The 17,744-nt window shown below is 45.0% G+C and overlaps 1 protein-coding gene across 2 annotated transcripts; it reads left to right on the forward strand.

The window, feature by feature from the left end:
- The first annotated feature begins 10,320 nt into the window (after positions 1–10,320).
- On the forward strand, positions 10,321–17,178 carry LOC135900111 (adult-specific rigid cuticular protein 15.7-like). Of its 2 annotated transcripts, none has more exons than XR_010563795.1 (4): positions 10,321–10,349; positions 13,497–13,586; positions 15,666–16,054; positions 16,829–17,178. XR_010563795.1 is itself a non-coding variant. In XM_065429557.1 (4 exons), the coding sequence occupies exons 1-3, from the start codon at positions 10,338–10,340 to the stop codon at positions 15,993–15,995; spliced, it is 432 nt and encodes a 143-aa protein (XP_065285629.1). In that variant the 5' UTR covers positions 10,321–10,337; the 3' UTR covers positions 15,996–16,042; positions 16,829–17,178. The 2 variants fall into 2 exon arrangements, 1 of the variants encoding a protein (XP_065285629.1); XM_065429557.1 differs by having other exon boundaries at positions 15,666–16,042.
- The last annotated feature ends 566 nt before the right edge of the window (positions 17,179–17,744 follow it).

Here is a 17,744-nt window from a genome sequence, read left to right on the forward strand (position 1 = left end):
TCATGTGTTCACCCCGGTTGAATGCAATGACTGTGCAACTTTCTTTTAAATGATACTGGTACGCTTCTAGTCAGGATCTGACAATGTCTGCCGTATGCGCTCCAACCAATTTTTATTCTTCTGTAAATTTTCTTCTTATGATCAGGGTCCCCTATAAGTATTTGACCTATATAAACGTACTCCTTCACTGACTCTTGAGGCTGACTGGCGATCCTGAACTCTTGTTCCCTTGCCAGACTATTGATCATTATCTGTGTCTTCTGCGTATTAATCTTCAACCCCACTTTTACACTTTCTCTGTTAAGGTCCTCAATCATTTGTTGTAGTTCATCCGCAGTACTGCTGAACAGAACAATGTCATCAGCAAACCAAAGGTTGCCGACATATTTTCCGTTGATCCTTACTACTAAGCCTTCCTAGTTTAACAGCTTAAATACTTCTTCCAAGCACGCAGTGAATAGCATTGGAGAGATAGTGTCCCCTTGCCCTGACCCCTCTCTTTATAAGTATCTTTCTAATTTACTTGTGGAGAACCAAGGTAGCTGTGGAATCTTTGTAGATATTTCCCGAGATATTCACGTATGCCTCCTGTACTGCTTGATTGCGTAATTCCTCTATGACTGCTGGTATCCCGACTGAATCAAATGCTTTTTCATAATCTATGAATGCCATATACAGAAGTTGATTGTACTCTGCAGATTTCTCGATTATCTAATTGATGACATCCGTTATAGAGTACCCCTGCCTGAAGCCAGTCTGTTCTCTTGGTTAATTGAAGTCAAGGATTGCCCTTATTCTATTGGAAATTATCTTGGTGAATATAATGCCGAAAGTAAGCTGATGGCCCTACATTTTTTTTTTCAATTCTATAATGTCTCCCTTTTTGTGTATTAGTATAATGTTGGCATTCTTCCAGTTCTCTGGAACACTTCAAGTCGCGACGCATTGCGCATAAAGGGCCGATAGTCTTTCAAGCATATCCCCATCTTATTCCATCTTCTCCTGCCGCTCTTCCTGGATTCATCTCTTGCAAGGCCCTTCAGACCCCATTGCTAGTTACAGGAGGAGTTTCTGTTTCTAATGGAGGTATCCTGACTCCTCTGGGTATTGTACAGTTGAGTATAGAATTCTTCCGCTCCTTTTACTATATCTTCTAAATTGATGATGATATTACCCTGCTTCTCTTGCAGGAAATACATTTTGGCTTGCCTTGCGCCAAGTTTGCTTCTCACTGATTTCATGCTGCATCCATATTTTGCAGCTTCCTCAGCCTTTCTCACGTTGAAATTTTGAATATCCCTTACTTTATTATTATTGATGAGTTGCAACAGCTCCGCCAATTCCATCTGATCTCTTGAGTTGGACACTTTCATGCTTTGTCGCTACTTTATTAGGTTCTTTCTTGGGAGAGCTTGCCTGCTGGTTGGCTTGGTGACTTACCTCCCACTTGAATCGCTGCATCCAAAGCCAGCCTAGATGCGGTTCCATTCAATAATTCTGTGTCACCTCCATCTTTCTGTTCTAAATCTGCATATTTGTTTGCCTTAATTGGTCTTAATTGCTGCGCTTTAATTGGCCTGCTTTCACGTTAACTGCGTCTAGGTTGGCCTGTTTCTTCTTGACTAATTTTACTATTTCATTCTTCATATTGTGGGAAACTATAGTCCTCACTAACCTATGAGCACTGCACTTTACCCCCCCCCCCTCTCCTAATGCTTCTACATCGTGCTTAATGCTGAGGTCGGCAGAGAGTGTGATATCTATTTCATTCCTTGTTTCTGCATTAGGGCTTTTCGAGGTCCACTTTCTATTGCTAGGCTTCCTGGAGAAGGTATTCATTATTCAGAGTCTAATCCTTGCCGCAAATCCTGCTAGCGTCTTTCCTCTAGTGCTGCTAGAATCGATACCATAGTTGCGAATTGCTTACTCACCTGCCTGCTTTTCCCCCACTTTTGCATTGAAGTGGACCATGACTACAGTATACTGAGTTTGCACTTTTTTCATCGCTAATTGAACATCTTCATAAAACTGGTCTATTTCTTCATCATCGTGACTGGAGGTCGGAAAGTAGGCTTGTCCTACCTTTATCCTATACCTCCTGTTCAGTTTTATTACGACTACTGCTACCCTCTCATTAATGCTGTAGAATTCGTCGATGTTGCCCTCTGTGCCTTATGGATTAACAATCCTACCCCGTGTTGTCTCTTATCTGGAAGTCCTCTGTAGCAGAGGACGCGGCCGTTAGTCAGCAGTGTATAAGCCTCCCCAGTTCTAACCTCGCTAAGGCCAATACTATCCCAGACAGTACCTGATAATTCCTCAAAGAGACCCGCTAAGCTGACTTCACTCGACGGGGCTCGTGTGTTGAACGTTGCCAGGTTCAGTTTAACAGCCGCCTGTCCGGGTCCAGAGATTCTTAGAAACCTCTGCCGGGTAGCAGGTCTGACCTGGGACGCGGCGCTTCCGTACCTGTGTTCCATTTGTGACTATGTGACAGGCGGTGGCGTGGAGCAGAAATTGAACATCTGGCTTCTAATCTGAAGGTCGTAAGTTATCTTCCAGACACTACATCTCCAAGCTTGGAGTGGCGCCTGACACCAGTAAAAAAAAATGTCGAGAGCAAGTGGGGCTGTACTAGTCCAGGTGCAATAAACCCCACTTTGGTCCGGTGCTCCGCAGCCGCAGGGGACTGAGGGCCATGGGTTAATTTTAGCCGTCATAAGGGAGGTAGGGGGCGAAAACTGCACATTGGAGCCCAATTCCTGTTCTGGTCAGGGAGTGTCCTTGTGGAAACTTAGTGGGCCGTCCTAATTTGGTTACACCTGGACTAGTATAGCCGCACTTGCTGTCGGCATTCTTTTTTTTTTTTTTCGACGGTGTCAGGCGCCACTCCAAGCTTGCAGATATAGTGTCTGGAGGAGAACTTACGGCCTTCATATTAGAAGCGCGATGTTCTATGTCACGTAGTTACAAATGCAACACTTGCTACACAAAGCTATAATGAAAAGAAAAAGGACTTGAACTTTTGACTATATATCAACCGAGCATCCGAGATAGCTCGGTCTGATAACCCTGTAGGCAGCGAGGTCGCTTTAAGACGCATAAGATCAGCCCAGAAAATAATTCATGCTTAAAAAATCATTTAAGTTATCCGCGATAGGTAGGACGATATTATTTATTAGGCTCAGAAGCGAGTGCCATTCCACTGTCTCTCAGAAGAGAGAAAAAAAATGCCAAAAACATTATAAATGGTTCTAAGAACGTGGTTCTGAACCGCACGCGTGCAGACGACTATGAAGGCGGCCAGGGACAGATAGTTTTGACAAGGTTGGCATTTGCACCTTAGACTTCTGTCAACCAAAGGACCAGGCAGCATTCCGTAAAGGCTGCTCAACAATAGACTATATTCACACTATCAATCAGATGATAAAGAAATGTGCGGAATATAACCAACCCTTATATATATATTTCATTGATTATGAGAAAGCGTTTGATTCAGTCGAAACCTCTTCAGTCATGGATACATTACGAAATCAGGGTGTAGACGAGCCGTATGTAAAAATACTCACAGATATCTATAGCGGTTCCACAGCCACCGTAGTCCTTCATAAAGAAAGCAACAAAATCTCAATAAAGAAAGGCGTCAGGCAGGGAGATACAATCTCTCCAATGCTATTCACAGCGTGCTTACAGGTGGTATTCAGAGACCTGGATTGGGAAGAATTGGGGATAAGAGTTAATGGAGAATACCTTAGTAACTTGCGATTCGCTAATGACATTGACTTGCTTAGTAACTCAGGGGACCAATTGCAATGCAAGCTCACTGACCTGGAGAGGCAAAGCAGAAGAGTGGGTCTAAAAATTAATCTGCAGAAAACTAAAGTAATGTTTAACACTCTCGGAAGACAACAGCAGTTTACGATAGGTAGCGAGGCATTGGAAGTGGTAAGGGAATACATCTACTTAGGGCAGGTAGTGACTACGGATCCGGATCATGAGACTGAAATAATCAAAAGAATAAGAATGGGCTGGGGTGCTTTGGCAGGCATTGTCATGTCATATGCCGGTCAATGACATATAGGCGCTGGTTGGTGAGCTCCGGTGTGTTTCATTTCCTTACAGTAATAACATGGGCAAGACCGCTGAGGTGCCGCGCTGCATCCATTCTCGACAATGGTATCGGGGTGCTTTCACACACATCATGGGCCTCACGGGCAGCTTTGTCGGCACTTTCATTGCCAGTAATTTTGCATTGCCCGGATAGCTACTAAAATACAATGTCGTGGCCTCCGTCCCCCACTTGATGGTAGAGTAATCGTACCTCTGCTACCAATCGTTCACGTGGGTTGAAGCACAGAGATGATTTGGCGGTTGTTACTGCACATATAGCAATGCTCTACGAAGAGCGGAAAGTTTGGATCCTGTCGATGTTGACATGGCTGATCTTGAACTTCTTGCAGATTGACATCGACAGAAAGACTACAGCACCAGTAGAGCTGGTGGCGTCTCCGGCAGCCACAAGTGCGGCTTTCCATTGCAGGAGTTGGAAAGAAATCCGGCTTGCCAACTTGTGCCCTGAATCAAGCCGCTTTACATCTACTGCATGATTAATACTCCAATCGAGCTCACGTTTATACAGATGGCTATTCGTAATTAAAAATTCACGTCTGCCCAAGTAGCTCAACAGTACAAAAATGGACTCCCTGCTGATCATATTGTAGGCAATATATGAGCAAGTGCTTCACAGAAGTGTCTGGGGTGACACAGCAGGTGCAGTTGGAGCTTGTCTTCTTTCTTGTTCGATGAAAAAGCTAGGCTTATAGGTCACTTCCTGTCATAAACGGTTCAGAAGGGTATCTAATGTACGATCAACATTTATGCTGCCAGAAAACCATAGGGTAGCATCGACTCGATACCGCATTGACGTCTCAACTACGCGTACTCTGCCGTATGACGACAAGTCAAGTGGCTAGCCTAACTTGGCAACAAGAAGTCTGCGAGATGCCCGCACACACATTTAGACTAAAGACTCGCGGTGTCCCAGTATTTGGCCACAGAACCAAATGTGGGAATATTCACTGTAACCAGACACTCTGTTAGAAGCTCACAGAAAAAAAAAAGAAATGCCATCAGACTTCCACGACTCCTTCGGCTTCAAACTCATTTACTGCGATGCCAATATTCTGCCTCATCGCTGATGACCTTTTAGTAGTGCGCAGATCTTTGGCGCCCGTTCATGCGTTTAGTGTCGGCGTCCCTCGGCATCATCCCTCGGCGTAACGGAGCAAACGAGAATGGCGAAGGATGAAGAATGAATGCGGAGCGCAGCGGTGGAAGAAAGACGGCGATACCGGAGGGAGCGCGCAAGGAGGGAAGCGGAGGAAGAGGGTATTAAAAATAAATAATGGGGTTTTAGGTGCCAAAACCACTATCTGATTAAGAGGCACGCCGTAGTGGGGGACTCCAGAAATTTGGACCACCTGGGGTTCTTTAACGTGCACCTAAATCTACACGGGTTTTTTCACATTTCGCCGCCATCGAAATACGGCTGCCGTGGCTGTGTTTCGATCGCGCGACTTCGTGCTTAGCAGCCGAGCACCATAACCATTAAGCGACCATAGGAGGGTATGGCGAAAGCGTGACAAGAAAACCGTAGTGTCGCGCAAGACGGGCTCTGCAGCGACTACCGCTGCGAGATGGCGCCAGAACAGCGCGCCGTCGTCTATTAAAAAAAAATTATGGGGCTTTACGTGCCAGAACCACTTTCTCATTATGAGGCACGCCGTAGTGGAGGACTCCGGAAATTTCGACCACCTGGGGTTCTTTAACGTGCACCTAAATCTAAGTACACGGGTGCTTTTGTATTTCGCCCCCATCGAAATGCGGCCGCTGTGGCCGGGATTCGATCCCGCGACCTCGTGCTCAGCAGCCTAACACCATAGCCACTGAGCAACCACGGCGGGTTCGTCGTCTGTTCACCGATGGCATGCAGCGAGCGCGTTCACTGATACCACATATGGAAACAAAGCGCTTCGTGAGCGGCGGCGGCTGTTAATCGGCTGCTGTTAATGCGCCGACTGCTGTGAATCGTGCCCACGCGTCAACCGCGCGCTGCCTCTCGCGAACCCCCGATTAGCGAGGCAGTCGCGACGCACTGCGCTCCGTTTGCAACGTGCCGCACGAGACATTGTCCGCGCCAGCCAATATATGGCGAAAGGAACACACGTATAGAGCTGCGCTCACATTTTGCATTAGTGGAGTATCATTATCGTCGAATAATTTTCCTTTTACTTTCCCTGCTTGTTGCTCAAATAACTGTGTGCCTTCACTTTCCCCACTACGGGCGAATGGCGAAAAAGCCAGTGGTTGTACAATGGTTACCTAGGGGATTGCCCGTCGAATAATGTAATAATGGAAAGTGAAAAATTGGGAAAAAAGTAAATATTTGAAATTATATTTAGCAGATAATTATAAATCATCCGATATTAAAGAAATAAATGTTTGCTTAGATAAATAATATCGTTACGTCATCTTGTTGGCAATATACGCAACATCCTCTCGGTATGATATAGTACTGCATGTTGTGGTATATGAAATGTATGCACAGACTTCCGCACATTCTGACTCCCCTATATTAAGTAGACATGATTTATTAAGTTTGTACGTATAGCTTCATAAAACCTTATGCTTGCTTCTGTTTGCACAAAGCATTATATATTTTTTTTCTAGCAGGCGGTGGCAAAATTTTTCGAAAATACTTGATTGACAGAGCCTTGATGTACTATGTTCCTTTTCGCTTCTCCCTACCTTTCCCGCTTCGTTTCTCTCTCTCATGTTAACGTTACTTTGTGGCGAGTGTGATAAGTTGCGATAAGCTGTGTAAACCAGATTGATCTTGTTTCAGTCATCCTAAAGGCAACAGCCAAGCAACGAGCTATCCTAATTGTCAGCAGCATGGCATTTGAAATGACCTTAAAATGTAAAGTTCCTGTACGTCATTTTATAAATTTAGTGTGCTTGCGTAGTAGTATAAACTTTATCTCGCTTAGGGCTTTTTGGCGGTGGGTGGGTCGATCAGTCAGCGCTACACTATACCCTGCGGCTCGCTAGGATTGATCGATAGGAGCTCTCTGGCTCTCTAGTACATCAATGTCAAAGTTGTGGGTGATGAAGCAGTTGCTGCGTCGAAGATATTTCTCTTTTCAGGCTCGCTGAGTCGTTCTGAACGTCCCGTGGCCACTGAGAGCTTGAACCTCGGCCGCAGCGTGCCCATTTCGACGGGGATAGAAGGAAAAGCTGCTCGTGTACCGCATTTTAAGTTCATGATAGAGAACCTCGGGTAGCAAAAATTAATCCGGAACACTCCAATGTGACGGTGTTATAATAAAATCAGCTGCGCAGTTTGAGAGGCTGAGCCCAACGAGATAAAATCGATTTTCGTCACTGCAAGCGTCGCTCACTGCACGCCTACAACTTGTGCGAACGCTCACAATAAAAGCATAATTGCTGAATTACAGACCCTACAAATTATTTTTTTTGCTTGAGCGGAGTTCTAAATGTAAATACAGAAGCTTCTTTTTTTTTCAAAAAAATTTTTCTTTATGTGGAACGACTAGCATTATGGATGTATTGACTGTTGTAATTGTAGGAAGCTCTGTTAACTTGACACGAGTTAACAATATGAGGAGCTCTTTGTCGCATTTTTAAGGTGATTCTGCACAAAAGAATGTACGCGCACATTAGTTCATATCAAAATATTTTTGAGGTTATGCTATAGCGTCTGCAATGCGGCGTTGTCCAATTTTTATGATGCCTGGGTGTTTTTTTCCTATTCTTTTAACATGGTGTATGGCATGAAAACTAGCACTTCGTTGGTTTCGGATTTCCATGCGATAAGGTAAATTTGGATCTCGTAGCGACCGCACAGGAGTTTTCAGTAGTTTCGTTTAACCAAAGCTAAAAAGGAAAAAAAAAAGCCATTATCCTGAGTGTGTACTCGTATAGGAATCACGTGACCAACTGACATACTAGGCACTGTTTTACTTGACCGAAATCTCGCTTAATCTCGATTCCAATGTAAACAGAGGAACTACTGTATCCCGCTGTTCAGAACCCAATGCGGAACTCTCCTTAAGAAAAACTGACTCGCCATCCAGGCCCTGCAAAACTAGATATCCAGCGAAGCTGTTGAAAAACCACCACTACAACTGTTGGGGGAGCTATGCTATGCATTAATGATGGTTCGTATACTTGTTTCGAGCTTGTTTTTTATTGAAACGTACACTTCTGTACATTGTATGCGTGACTCCAATAAATGCATGCACTGTTCTTTTTACTTTGCTGTGTGCTCATGGCCTGTGCTTTACGAAGGGAACGAGCCATTGCATTATTGCTTGCTTAGGGGGGTAGGAGCCATCGCTGACAATGATATTTTTTGTTCACAGACGGACACGAAAAATGCCGACCACCGAGAGGCCAACAGCTTCACTGTAAAACTATATCGATACCAGTACCACAGGATATTTTTTGCATGCCACGCCGAGTTGTTTCTCGCTCACTTGAAGTACTTGACCCCTGTTATGGCAGCAAGAGTCACCGCATTGTTTTGTTTTCTGTGTAATAAAAAAAAACAAAATTATCCGCTTAATTGGTATTTAAATGTTATTGGAGTCTGTTTGCATAATGAAGTTACGTTTTTGCTTCGACGTAACTCGCACTTTACGGGACTGACTATTTCAACTTGCCCGTAATGAGCACCTGCGCGAGCCTTGAAGGATTACCCTTCCACAATGCTGGGATGCTCGCTGATGAATATTCATACCGCCAAAGTCTGTCGTACAACGTCGAACCAGGCTTTTTACATATTCACAGATGTGCCGCGTAAACATCGCGATCAGCAGAGACCACTTACGCGATGCTTGAACCGACTGGCCACACTACTCTAGTCGGTGGGGAACCAAACATCGCCTACTGCGCCGAAACGACGGAATTTACAGGAGCCCTGAATCTAGATTATGATTGGCCATAGGGCCATTCATGTCTATACGCAGAGTGCCTTTACTCATCGCGTTGACGGAGTAGTGTAGGTTACACAGCTGTTTACATCCTCTTTTACTGAGGAGAATTCACACAAGAGCTATTTATTTATTTATTTATTTATTTATTTATTTATTTATTTATTTATTTATTTATTTATTTATTTATTTATTTATACATACTGCATCCACAATGAGGCTATCGCAGGAGTGGGATGAACAATAAACATTGTCCATCGTTCAGCTTGAGTTTCGTAGAATGAGCTCTGCTGAACTCTGCTGAGGCTAATCTTGTCGTCCATGGTATCTTGCTCCCTCTGAAATCTCCCATTATTTCATTCGTTCGTGTTTCCTAAGGATTATGAAACAGCAGTGGTACGACGAACACTCTAGCACTGACCTATATAAATCAATTCCATAATTCATACTACTGCAAACAAATTTCCTCCAGCCGCGCAGGGATGAGGAGACGCTGTAGAGTCAAGCTTTCATAGAAAAGCACAATAAAATTTGTCCTCGCTTTCCGGCATCATCTCTCAGTTTTCTTGTAAGTACTTACAGGAAAAGAATACGCATGGATCGATATACCGAAGAAAATCCGCCGAGTCTTTTACCTGGAGGTTTCTGTCCGGTCTATGTAGAACATACATTAGCCCCGTGCGACAAGAGCGATCGCAAGGTTCACTGGCACCCTCAGGGAAGGCCGGACTAAAGCTGGCCCTCAACCTTGCAAGTAAAAGGTGGAACGAAGGTCGAATTTGCTGCTCACGGTTTCGCAAATGGAGTGGTGCTTTGTAACGATTTTGCCCCCGTGTTTCTTTTGCGTTAAATATTTTCGGAGAAAGAATGCTGAAAAACAAAAAGAGGGCAAAAAGACGGCACGACGGCAGCATGTGACCGAGGCGCGCAGTGAGCACGTGGCGCAAAGTCCACCAAAGCGCGAACGAAACTTTGGTGGGTAATAAGGCCGCACCCCGGTCGCAAATTGCCCGCAAAACGCGCTGGAAATGCGAAGCGAACCTATTCCGCTCCATACTTCGTTGTCCAGCGACATAACCTGTCTCCCGGTTATGGTCGCTCAAGTTTGACTCAACGATGCCGCGCGTCATGCAAAGGTGGCGCGGAGCTGGCGATTCTGGGGCGAAAAAGCTAGCGCCCGCCCCCGCCCCTGCTTATGTCTAAGGTCATTGGAAACAAAGAAAAAAGGATGTCCGCAGAGTTACCGGCCGTGTTGCCCAAGTATATAAGGCCAGCGCGAGCAAACAGCGTGTCACTTGGGAATAACAGCACCTACGAAGAGACATGATCGCAAAGGTAAGCCCGTTGTCCTTCTTTGAGTTGCAGAAACAATGCGCTTTTGCGCTTTGTGAAGGAGAGACAAGCGCGTTGTCTAGATTCAGGTTTATGGGGCTTTGAACGTTTACAGGATTAAGGAATTTCATTTGTTCGTTATCACGATGGAAGCCTTTAGCCGCTGTATCCAAACAAGAAACGCATGCGCGAAGTAAAGACAGTGTAGATAGCTTGGCTGTTGGTGCCAATATAGAGCAGAAGATCCGAGGGTATACCACCATCACAGTGCTGACTTCTCGCCTGTGTGTTGAAGCATTCAAAAAGCTTGAAGCACTACAATGGCACTGAAAGATAGAGCTAAATTCTGGGGCTACTTCAAAATTGAATCGAACGAGATCGTGTTGGTTCTTCCCCATAGTATTGTCTTGGTAATTTTTCAAGTACTCAAAAAAAATTTGACACCTTTGCTGAAGGCTTTGCTGTTGTTCCCCTCTATGACCTCAATGACTCAATGGAACTGAAGCGAAGCCTAAGCGGGTGACGCTCGCTTTCTTAGAGTTATAAGTGAATCTGATGATTGTGGTATCACACAGTGCTTTGTGGTTTCTTTCACATGCGTCGTGCTCAGTATGAAGAATGAACGTGTTGAGCGTTTAAAACCTTTTTTTAACCATCCGTGACGAGCACTAACTAATGTTTGTTGACCACAAACAGAACGTAAAAATCTGAAACATAATTTGAGGGTTTTTTTTTTTTGCTTTACCATTGTAATAGGAAATGAAACGCAAAAGTTTGCGCATATTCTACAAGATATGCGCACAAATCACGATCGTGTTAGTACTCACAAACGCATAAGAGAAATCGTCAGTTAATTCCTGTGCCCTGACTCTTGTATTCTCGGTCATACAGAGGTTAATATATGATATCCAGGCACTAGACTGACGAAATATTCAAGCTGTGGTTTATCTTCAAGCCGTGGTGTTCCGTGCATAACCTCGGCAGCAGTTGAGTGAATATATCATAAAGTAGTGATACAATCGCAAACAACATCATGGCTAAAACAGAAAATTAAAGAAAAAAAATGGTGGAATTTAGTCGTCATAGTGTCCTGGTTACTTGTCTGCGCGAGTCAAACAGAAAGAAGGTTCGCGAGCTTCTTTGTGAACTACATTGAACAAATAACCACTTGAAGCCAACAGACAATGAACAAAAGAAAGTCTGTTAGCTTCATGCGATCATCGCTTCAAAGATATATTTCATCGAGCCTCTCCGTTTCCCTCATTCGTTCAGAACGTAAGGCATACCAGGAAATCCTACGAGCGCTGCTGAACTTGCCCTGCTGAATTAAACTATGGACCTAAGATGTAGAATCTGGCAGTTGATTCTTGAAAAATCAATCTATTTTGGACGACCGTCCAGTTATGTAGCTAAACTTTCCGCATGTACGATTTTTTTTTTCGTAGTCGACAATGCCAACTATTCTCAACTGCATAAGAATAATCTGCATGCCTGTTCTCAGTGCGACGCTTTCAGAGACGGGGCCGTCAGTCTCGGACCTATGGATGCAGAAGCATTGATAAGACATTGTGTAGAGAAAATTTATTACCGCGACGGCTGGTCAGCTCGAAGAACAATGACTAGACATACTGTTATCACATGCTTTCGCAATATCAGATATCATAAAGCCAGCTTATGTAGCCCTTGTTCTGTTGGCATACATTTAACAAACCTGGCGTTGCTAAGGACAAAATATAGACTGTGGGGTCAAAAACACTTCAGTGCTTGTTGTAATTCATTCAGTCATTCATTCCTTGATTGATTTAAAACGTCCCAAAGAAACACAAAGGCTACCCAGGGTTCCAGCTTAATTACGATCACGAAGGTTCTTTTCTTTAATGTGCGTCGAAAGCTTCATACCAGCTCTATCGGATGGCGGCGAGGAAGCCGCGACGTGGCGCTCAGCAGCGGCCCTTTGCAGCCACTAGACCACAGAGACGACGACAGTGTTCGTTTTCTGCTGTGTATCATCAAACGTTTTCCCGAATTCAGTGTTCTAGTATTAAAGAATTCGGGTTGTCCAAAAACAGCACTCTAAGCAGTGAATATACTGGCCAGAAATGTTAAATATTAGCGCACGCGGTTAACGTGCGAGCAAGGCGGCCACGGCTATTTCACAGAATGAATATTAGTTACATTTCATTATAGTACGAAAGCGAGGCTTCGTTCGAGCTAAGCGCTAATAGGGTAGAAATAATCGATTTGGAATGGAACATGAATGAAATCCAGAACGATGGCGTAGTGGCTCTGGCGTTGCGTTGCCAAGCCCAAGGGCGTGGGATCAAATCCTAGCCGCGGCGGCCAAATTTCGGTGGGGGCGAAATGCAAACGCGCCTGTCTACCATGCATTCGGTTATACGTTAAAAAAACCCAGTTAGACAAAATTATTTGAGTCTCCCACTACGGTGCGCCTGAGAATCATATCATAGATTTGGTATGTAAAACCCCAGAACCTACTTTAATTAATAAAATCGCTCCATGCCAGGACCGCATTATAAAGAATAGAACGAGTGTTGCCTGCTTGTGTGTGTGCGTGCAAGCCGAAACGAGGGCCCTGAAACGCATGACGTCAGACTTGCATCTTTTTGTCGCTCATATCCTGCCTCAAAGGAGAGTACTGGCTGCTGTATCACAGTGGCGCGTACTGCGCACAAGCAAAGTCAGTCAGTCATGTGTGACAGATGTGCAAACAATGTTTATCTCCCGTATTCGTGATGGCGCGTTGATGGTCTCTCAGTGATGCTTGCACCTTCAATGGATGAGCAATGTGCCGATACCTGGCAATGCCGAAATTGCTATCCACCAGTCAGCGCTAGTTGACTTAAGAAACAAAAATAATTTTCGAAGAACGAACCACACATATAGACGTATTACTGGCATTTTGTCCTCTCCGAAGCGCTACGTCGTTTACAGATGGACCACTGATAATTGGAGACGTTGATGGTTTAACAAATTTACGTTCTTTTGTTAGCCGACAAACAGTTACATAGCTACATCCCAAGTTTATTTACTGTCTGGCCGATTACTGTTGGCTGAGCTATAATCGTCATAAAGCGCGTAATGTGAGAATCGGCTAAATGGGTTGATATTTTGCACCAAAACTTCCTGCAGGTGGCAACCATCCTGAGCCTAGCAGCAATGGCTGCAGCCGGAGCCATAGCCCCACACGGAGGTTTTAGTACAACACATCGGAAGCAAGATGTAAGCTCACGTCCACGGCGTCTTTATAAACAATCTCTAGCGACAATATCTAATGGTTAAATAAGTGTCATGAACCCAACCCGAGGTACATGTAGTGGTATATGAAAGGTAAGACTTGTGCATGAAATATCTGGGGACGAAGGTGGGAAAGCTTCAGACCGGGATTGTATACTGCATTTCCTATGTTCTCTCGCATTTTCTGTACAATTTAAAGAGGTTACTTGGGAAAAAAATATGGTGCTCATAGCCTATGCATAGTGGCAGCTCGCAACTGTGCAATACGCACAGAACTATTGTGCCTGCTCTTACCTTTACTGCTATAGTCAAGTTTCCCTAATGCGAAATGGGACATGGTGTAAAAAGAGGTATATATTCACATAAGAAGGAAAGGCAGGGTGGTTAGCCAAGGTCATGGACGGTTGTCTTTTCTACACGTGGGGAAAGGGGAAACAAAAGATAAGAAAGGAGAAGGAGAGTTACTTTGCGCACACCTGCAGATGAGTGTTCACTCACGTATACAGTCACAAGGGTTCGTCTAGTCTTGTTGCCCCAAGAAGCGCCTTAGCGCATTGGTGGCCCTGTGCATACTAGAGGGTCTGCAGCCAAGGTCCCAATAACTTTGTTTCCGAGAACGGTCTGTTGTCTAAGCGGCTAAGGGTGATGCGCAGAACATGTCGTTCGAAGTCGTAAATTTGTCAGTGGCACATAATGCGCTGCGGGGTGTCATGCCATCCCCAAGAGTGGCATGCGGCGCTGTTGGCTATTTCGATTACGAATGAATCAGGAATGCGACACCCAACCACAAGTTAACTCTAAAGTTGTTTCACAACTTCAGAGCCCTTTCATGTGCCAGGCCAAGACGAATCAAGGTCGAGTAAATACAATCGCGTGTCAGAAAAATCTTGCGAATTCCAGTGCAGAAGTGTAACGTTATATGAGCAAGTGAATAAAGCTTCAGCGCTGCATCGGTTCTCGACAGCAGCATTGGTACGCACTAATCTCGCTGGTGATCCAAGCGCGTAGCTTCACCTGACCTGTCGTTGCCGGTAATTCCTAAGTGGCGCGGTAGTCACTGAAATTTAATGGCATGAGCTTTCTCGAAAGCTCTGTGATGAGGATGTCTAATTTCATACCTGTTTTACACTGTCGACCTCTCTCAGTGCACCAAACTTCTTATTCTAAAAAGATATATCTATGCTTTATTCTCAGAATTCATCCTTTCACGTTAGTGGCCCGCAAAGATTCTCTTCCGCAAGTAACACGCTATTAGAGTAACAACAGCAAGTGATATGCGAGTATTGTGGTTTACCGTAAGCTTTCTTTTTTTTCGCCTCTTCTTCGCTAGGTTCGTTCACAGATCGACATGTGCGATGTCAAACTCAAGGTGTAGCTGTGTCAGTAGGCCTCTTAATATGAGGAGTATCTTGGCTGTCCTGAGCGCCGTACGTGCATAGATTATGAAAACGAGTTACACACAAAATTCACAGCAATCCCAGGCACTCCTGCACACGGATTCCTTCTTTAGTGACAATAATGCGATTCTAGGTGTGCGCATGAATGCTTATCACTAAAGTCATCAATCTGTAGGCAGAGGTTCCCACGATTTCAACTTTTGTGCTCCGTTTTGAATACTGCTGCAATACAAGAGTGTGTTAAGTTGAATAATTATCGTTTTGATTTCTTCTAATTTCGCTCATATATTGCTCAATTATTTTTTTATTAGAGGAAAGTAATCCTGTCATAAAGTTTAGAGCTAATGGGGTATTTTATGCAATCGAATGAAGTTTACGGCCCGTTTGCGTGTGGAGAACTTATTGCGAGAATAATTTCGCCATCTGCATCGTAAAAACACCGTCTAAAACGAGTGAAAATGTCCTTGCAGCACACATATACCAAACGTTATGCTTTAAGGCAAGTCTTCATCGCAATAAATAATAATAAATGGGCCACACCTTCGCAAACTGCATGACGCCTCATGTTCCGCTGTAAAGGTCATGCAAAGCATTGTTAGCGTTGCGAAGACGCGAGCGACTGCTACTGCAGAGAGGCTAACGTGTGAGCGCGCGCATGTGGTCGCAGGACTTCGGGCGCTACAGCTTCGGCTACAACGTGGTGAACGGCCTGGGCGCCAGGAACAGCCGCTACGAGACCGGCGCGGCATATGGACCCGTAGTGGGCAGCTACAGCCTCGCCGACATCGATGGCCGCGCCCGTCGCGTCGACTACGTGGCCGACAAACTCGGCTTCCGCGCCGTGGTGCGCACCAATGAGCCCGGCACCAAGACGAGCCTGCCCGCCGCCGCGCCCTACGTGTCCGCCAAGGGACCCGTAGTGCCTTCGGCTGGATTCGGAGGAGGATACTTCCCGTTCGCTGGTGGCTACGGAGGCTACGGAGGCTTCTACGGCTGAGTCGCTCGCCTGAATCGCCTGCACACATTTCATCTACGCTTGCGCTAGTGCGTATCCATGTACGTAACCGAAATGTGCAGCACGCGTGTGGCGCTGAAAGTTAAGTAACCTAACAAAAGACACTACGCCAATGAACACTATTGTAGTGGTACGATAGCTTTCCTTTTAGGGTAAGGTTGGGGGTTCGGGGCGGGGGTTGCTGGAAGGTTGTTCTGGGAGGCTTTTATAAATCGCTGCTCTAACGTGTCTTGCTCGGATAATCTCGAGGGAACACAAATTATGCACGTCTCGTGGCATACAAGCACACGGTAAAGAAATAACTTATAGGTGGCGTGTGTGCATAAACATTTTGTCTGACGGGAAGCTCACTGCAGTGATAAGGCGTGCCAAATAGTTTGTGCCATCCAGAAAGCTAATTCCTTGACCAGTAATCAAACTGTGCCGTCTACCACGGAGCCTTTTTCTGCTTCTTTTTTTTTTAGAACGTTCTACTACAACTAACAGGCTCGAGTTGGATGAGCAAATCACAAGAGGTATAAAAGCACATTTATTGCCTCTGACTTAGACCCTTGCTAAAAGCAAGAAACATTTCGGCGAACGGTCTTGGCTGTCGATGGTCTACATATATACACACGCTGAAAGTGTATTTTCTAGTAAGCTAGTTGTGACGCAAAGTAAAGAATTTTTTTGACCAGCTGAGTGAAGTAATATTAGAACGAACAATTAATAGAGCATTTTGCTGCTTTGAAGCGTGGGTAAGACAGCACGATGTTTCATGATCCAGTTCTAACGGAGCCGCCCTCTTTTTCCTCTGCTTTTCTCTACTGATGCAGAGCTCTGCCGAGTCTGCTCTTTCAAGCTGACTTCTCTCCGTACCTGCTGTGCATCGTGATTGTACGTCATCTTCCGTGGCTCCCGTTGCTGATCGCTGCTGAGGCTCTTCTTCGTCCCCGTGTTGTCTCTAGTCTTGTTGCTGCTTGTATTGATGCTTAGTTTCAGCGTCTCGTTTTCTTTAATGGTGCCAGTCTCGGCCATTTTATTATGGCAATGTGTATTAGTTCCTAAATATTAACTGCGCATAACATCTCTTGGCGCGACGAAACTTTTATTGACAGTTCTCCGAAAGCTTGTGTTCCTTTGTTCCTGTGATTAACGCTATGTGTAAATAAATATTCCTTGTATATGCGAACTCTCTTTCATCATTTTTCTTCAAGGAATTTGAAATTGCAATGCTACGGCTGATAATTTGTGTTTAAGAACGGTCCTAGCAACCTAACATATTTCTTTCTTTTCTTGTTAATCTCAGCAGAAGAGAGTGAGAGAGAAAGTAAGAATACGAAGTGCAGGGACGTTAATCAGACGAGCGTCCGGTTTGCTGTCAGGGAACGGTTGCCGGTAAGGGAGCCGGTGAATATAAAGAGGAAAAGAGGGAGAGTACGCACTGAGTGCACGGGGGATGATGCACAGGGACACTATAAGTAATCACTCAAACCGGTGTACTTCAAGTACTCTACTAGTGCACGAATCGCTTGTTGTGCCAGTGACGGATGGGGTCACGGTCGAGTATCTTTGAGTCAGAGAATTGGCTCGAGTCCAGTCGGTTTAAAGTTGTCCGTATAGAGAGGCGTAGGGCGCCGTAGCGAGGACAGATACGCAATAGGTGCTCGATGCTTTCCTGGCACGCACAGGAGTCGCACGTCGGGCTATCGGACATTTCCATACTATAGCAATAAACGTTCGTACATGCCA

This window comes from Dermacentor albipictus, chromosome 1, assembly GCF_038994185.2.
Source record: "Dermacentor albipictus isolate Rhodes 1998 colony chromosome 1, USDA_Dalb.pri_finalv2, whole genome shotgun sequence".
NCBI lineage: Eukaryota > Metazoa > Arthropoda > Arachnida > Ixodida > Ixodidae > Dermacentor > Dermacentor albipictus.

Excerpts from the sequence above, each read along its gene's own strand:
- LOC135900111 (XM_065429557.1), top strand. Across the intron at positions 13,587-15,665 it reads CAACACATCGGAAGCAAGAT|GACTTCGGGCGCTACAGCTT; the intron begins GTAAGCTCACGT and ends ATGTGGTCGCAG.